Source organism: Asterias rubens, chromosome 16, assembly GCF_902459465.1.
Source record: "Asterias rubens chromosome 16, eAstRub1.3, whole genome shotgun sequence".
Classification (NCBI taxonomy): Eukaryota; Metazoa; Echinodermata; class Asteroidea; order Forcipulatida; family Asteriidae; genus Asterias; species Asterias rubens.
In genome coordinates, this window is record NC_047077.1 from 520,244 (window position 1) to 526,243 (window position 6,000).

General features: G+C 38.1%; 2 protein-coding genes across 2 annotated transcripts in view; one reads left to right on the forward strand and one right to left on the reverse strand.

The window, feature by feature from the left end:
* The window catches only part of LOC117300656, a 41,563-nt gene extending 35,563 nt beyond the window's left edge, over positions 1–6,000 (reverse strand). Inside the window, exons 1-2 of the mRNA XM_033784351.1 lie at positions 5,875–6,000; positions 3,420–3,575 (exon numbers count right to left, since the gene is read on the reverse strand). The gene's annotated coding sequence lies outside the window, so the exon portion shown is untranslated. The remainder of the gene's footprint in view (positions 1–3,419; positions 3,576–5,874) is intronic.
* On the forward strand, positions 149–1,105 carry LOC117301015 (melanopsin-like). Its single transcript, XM_033784895.1, has one exon. It carries the CDS (start codon positions 149–151, stop codon positions 1,103–1,105), a length of 957 nt encoding a protein of 318 aa, XP_033640786.1.

The window sequence follows — 6,000 nt, forward strand, 5'->3', positions numbered from 1 at the left end:
TTACATCTTCTAAGATGATTCTAAAAATAGAACAAAAACATGGAAATTTTCTACTTAATTTTCCTGAGAGCCTTTTTAACAAAAACTTAAAGCCTTGAGAAATGTATAAAAAGGAGCATTGAGTGGTTTATGTCTTCAGTGTAGAGTCATGGCAGAACAGCTACCACTCTTGATTTTCCAGACCATCGTGGGATGCCTAGGCATCTGTGGCAACTGTTTAGTGTGTGTTGTGATCATCAAAGTCCATTTCATGCACACTATCACCAACGCTTTCATCTTCAACCAAGCCCTGATTGATTTCCTTGGATCCCTTGTGCTTTTTCTAAGCAGTGTGATACCCATCCCGGACCTACTCCCTCCTGGGGCTGGAGGAGTAATTCTCTGTAGACTATGGGTGTCAGGTTTCTTCTTATGGGGTCTGTTCTGTGCATCAACCTATAATCTTTTAGCCCTTACCCTTGAGAGGTACCTAGCCATTGTGTTCCCCTTCAAATACCAAAGATTTGCAACTCTTACGAATGTCATTCTGACTGTAATGTGTGTTTGGATCTGTGGTTTTGTGTTTAATTTGTACGCTGTGTTTATCAATTACTATGAAAATTTGGAGTGCAAACGAAAATCACTGAAGCATCCAGAGATTTTGGTTATTTCAATGAACTTTATCGTTTACTTCATACCAATGACTGTCATGCTGGTTGTCTACATCCACATTACACTCGTCTTGAAGAAAGGAGCTGCAAGACTTGGTCCTGCACCAGCAGTTCAGCCATCTTGGAGTGGAGGTGGAGCTATCAATGACCAGAGAGAGTCCTTGATGAGAGCTAGACGTAACACCTTCAAGACCCTTCTGATTGTGTTTATTGCCTTCACTGTTTGCTGGACACCAAATGTTGTAATTTATTCACTCTTCTACCTTGGAGTGGCTGTTGACTTTTCATCTGCTATTTACCTCATCACAGTTGCCATGGTTGCTGCAAACGGTTGTCTGAATCCATTCATTTATGCCATTAAGTACAAACAGTTTAGAAAGGCACTCAAGACATTGTTTGGCCGACAAAACCAGATTCCTGAGAACTCACTTGCAACACCTACCAATCCCGGCTAGTCAGTAAACTTCTTTTGGGTAAGTTTGCAGGGCCTCTGATGTTCTTAAGTTTATCCCTTTACTTAAAGTTGCAGTCAAAACAGCTTTGATAGCTTTAAATTTCTTGCAGCTTTGCCTGAATTGCAATAGACTGTGAAGTCTTGCGCATATCGGAACGAGAAAGCACATCAACGCAAAACTTTATTCATTCTGAAATGAAATATTTGCCTTGAATTAAATTTGATAACAAAATCTGAACGACAAACCTACTCATTACAACTTGTATAATCTTGTATGTAGCTTTTATAAGCAGTACCCGCTGCTAAAAATAGGATTCAAACTGCCTCTAGCCACCAGACAATCTCTGGGGTCTACTTGGTATGTCACTGCTCTGCAAAGGTCATGGGTTTGAATCCAACCAAGTAATATGCCTGTGATTTTTGTTTATATGCCTGTGAATATACAGTGCTAAACACACATGGGTAAAAATTTAATATTCTTTATCCTGATGCAAATTTAACATCTACTATAGCTTTTATAAGAAATACACACAAAATGGTTTTATATTATAAAAATAAAAGTAAAGCTATGAGACAAGTATGTTTCTCTGATCATAAAACAAGTCCAGTCTATATCTTGACCAAAATTCATTTTGGAGACCTATCCCCTTCATGGTTTGCCAACATTTTGAAATTGGGGGATATTTCTCACTTTCTATTGCCACAGCAATGCATAAGTACAATGTGTATAGGCATGTATTGTGAACTTTTGATCTGTAATATTTGTTAGCGCCACTCAAATCCCATTTGGTTTTTGCTTTTTATGTGTTGCTGAGAATCTTTATAATCATAAAACGCAGACAACTTAATGGGATCATATTGGCGCGTGGATTTCTAGACGACGCAAAATCGACCGAAATAGGCAGTAGTGTAATTTCATATGACCTTTGACCTTTGTTATATTGGTGGGCCAACATGATCCCAATTATTTTTCAATTGAAATCTGTTTAGGTACACTCAACTTAACCAAATACAAGAAAACATTGATGGGATCTTGTTGGCATAGATACTTACAGTGATGAAAAAAGTGAATGTTGTGCCAATTTAGGCCAAAATGTGTGGAATGACAATACTTTAGAAAATTTTCAAAAAATCTTTTGACATGCAGAGTTGCAGAGATCCCAAGATTCTTTTTTCATTTGTCATTAGATGAAAACTGTTCCAATACCCAGTTGCCATAAAAACAATTTTTTTATGTCGGCGCGCGAAGTTACAGAGGTGCGAAAACGCAATATATTGGTAAAATTTGAACTTTGACCTCTATTATCTCTCTGCGCCAACGAGATCCCACGCACTTTGCACTTAAATTTGTTTTAGGGATGCAAGCTCTTTCATTTGAACTTGTTTAATTCATGGGATCTTATAGGCACGCTGAGTTATGAGGCGTTGAAAATGGCACGAAGGCACTGTTCGTCAAACGTTCAGGTGGGCGTAACATGATGCGCCAACGAGATCCCAATTTTGTTTGTTTACTTTTGTTATAAGCCCAACTGGAGGCTTAAAAAAATGTTTTACTTTTTGTTGGGATGACCTTGGCGCACATTTTTGTGTTTACAGGGAATGTACTATTCATTTCTCGAGGGCTTTTAGGCCGAAACTTTGATAACTGGTAACTCCAAAACCGAAAGCGTCAGTAAACTAAAATTTTTGATTTATTCGTTTGGATATATAGAAGCCATGAATCACCACTTGGTACACTCTTACAGGCAGGGACTCTGAAACAGATACAGATGGACATGCACAGGAATCTAACCCATAACCCCTAGACATTAAGATACACCACATAGTCTGAGATTTCCAGCTCATCAGTGGACCCTGTTTCGACTCAAGCCTCTGACTAATACAACGCAGGCCTGGAATTTCAATAGTGAGGGGGCAAGGCCATTTTCATTTTGCGAACAGGCACTTCTACTTGTTCTAATGGAATCTCAAAGGATATAGGATACACTTGATGAAAGGGCACTCAAGGCAAAAATCAGGGCAAGAGAGACATGGCCCCCTGACTTCAGACTAATTCCAGGGCTCAATTTCATAGAGCTGCTTACGCAGAAAATACCTCTAAGCAATAATGAGCAGGTTGCCAGTCACAAATTGTACTTGCGACATAGTATTTTGGTTGGTAACCCCATTCTGGTCAGCATAATTTTTGTTTGCTTAGCTTATTTTCGTGCTTCAGCAGTTCTATGAAATTGGGCCCTGGACTGGTGTACACTACGGAATAAGGCCTTAGACTAACATTAAATAAATACTTTGCTTTCTGTTTTCTTTGTTCTTACCTCAGATTGGAATCTACACTCTGCCCAGCCATTGATGGAAACATTGCTTGCATGCTTGAGTCAACTGCAGAGGGTAGCCTTTATAGCAGCTCGAATCATCTCTTGTATAATGTCTACACCTGTTGTGCATTCAGTGATGATGTGTTCCACTTCCACCTGTTAAATAAATGCACCACTATCATGTTGCCTTTTTTGAATATTGATCTATCTTCATAGATACTTGTCAGATAATTGACTTTAACTTCAGCCGGTGATAAGTTTTCAATTAACCCAGAAGCAATATTTATTGCTTAAAGACACTGGACATCACTATTGGTAATTGTCAAAGATAAGTCTTCTCAGATGGTGTAAGCTCAACGTATGCACAAATTAATGTTACAAACCTGTTAAATTTTGAACTCAATTGGTCGTTGAAGTTGCGAGATAAAAATAGACGGAAAAAACACCCTTGTCACACGAAGTTGTGTGCTTTCAGATGATTTCAAGACCTCAAAATCTAATTCTGAGGTCTCAAAATCAAATTTAAATATTTTAGTGGAAAATTACTTCTTTCTCCACAACTACGTTAATTCAGAGGGAGTTGTTCTCAGCATGTTTTATACTCGTATGACATCGTCTCGACGTATGTTGACTTATTTTAAAACTTACAAGTAACGTGTGTAAACGTGTTTCAACGATCGTATAACTATACCTACAACTGATGCGGAACTTATGAGCCAAACAGTGGCATACGTTGATTTTTGGGCATGCAAAACATTTCTTGACGATCGACCTTGCCTTACAATGACGTATATCAGCATGTTTCAGCGTGCTCTTAACTTATTAAAAATTTACCCATATAACTAATTGGACGTACACCAGCGTATTTGCCAAATTGTCATGTCGTCGGCATACACTGGCTTAAACGTCATGGTGTGACAGGGCCTTTAGCAATTAAGACCATTTCACAGATAAGATCAATCTTAGCTCTTTATGATATCTAGTCAGGTATTGTTTCATACTGTTGTCAAGACAAGGTTTAATAAAGGGTTTAGGTATACTTTTTGAAAGTCACAAAACATTAACGTTCAAAGATTTGATTTAAACTTACACTGTTTTAAAGGCAGTGGACACTATTGGTAATTATCAAGATAATTATTAGCATACACCTTACTTGGTAACAAGTAATGGCCAGTAGTCGTAGTAAGATTGCGTACACTTTCTAGCTGGCTGCCAAAACACAAAGGTTTTGCCCGGCGGTATGCGCGCGAATCATGTTATGGTTTTCGTGTGACGTCAGAGGTCACATCGTCTATACTAGTGTTTACTACACATTGGTGTCTTAATAGACTTCTTTCAAGAAATCTTTCAAATCCAAACAACATTCATTAGACAATTGTTCCAACTGAAGTGGGCTTTGGGTTGTTGGCTGAGTACTTTAATTCAACTTTTTAAAGAATTTAATAATACATCGAACATGTAAGTTTGAAAAAGTCTGTGGCATTTATGAGAAACATTCACAACACATCTAACCAGCTTAAAATGTTTCACTTGTATTTGTGTATATATTTAATTTATTGACAGATTGAACACTTTGGTAGCATTAAATTATTAGTTCCTCCACATTTTCAATCTTTTATCATCCAATTTGTATTTATCAATTGCCTCTATTCATGAAATTCGAAGTGCATTTTAAGGGGCATCAAGGCAATGACCAGGGGCAAAGGAGGTAACTGCCTTTGTGAAGCATCGAGTCTGCATGGCAATGGGGCACCAATGTGATGAAGGGGCACTTATGCAATTTCCTCAAATGCCTCTATTTTAATTGTCTATAAAATAATAATACTAATAATAATGTTGCCATCCTTTTGGTAGGTACTTGTTCTTGTGTTACGTAGAACGTATTGATATAAGTATAGTAACCACCACGGTTGCATGTTTTTTTTGATAACTTTCCGTATGGCGCCACCACTTTTTCACTCATTTTTACAAAAAGGGATATATCATTGAGGTAAATTAGATACTATATTATTTCATATCGAATGAAAAAGTGGTGGCGCCATACGGAAACTTTTCCTGTTTTTTTGTGAGGTGAGGGCCAAATTGTATAGAGCTGTTGTTTGAGCAGAAAAATGCTGCTGAACATTTTTCTGCAGAGCTAAGGGATTATTTTTTCGCACCTGGCCCCCAATTTATCCACCCTAAACTAGCTCAAATTACACAGAATTGTTGTCTTACCTAAGATTAGAAGAAGGGTTGACCGAATAATTCAGGCACACGACGTAACATTTCCAAAGGTAAGAATAAGATATCTTTTTCAGGTGGCAAAATTACCGACTGTCATGACTGTTGTTGTGAGTCTGTCTTCAACCATGGGAGGTTCAACACACGTGCGTAGATAAAATGACTATCCGGTACGGTACTCAAACGTCCTTTAAAAATGGGGGATATGCAAATGGAAATAACACTGGCTTACCTGGGCTTTTCTGCTGTGTATATTGGATCCAGGGGATAAAACGGGATGTATTAAGTCCCACAGAGTGCAATAGGTTGTCCAGAAGCAGGCTTCAAGAAGAGGCAGTGCCAGAAGCTTTTCCAGTCA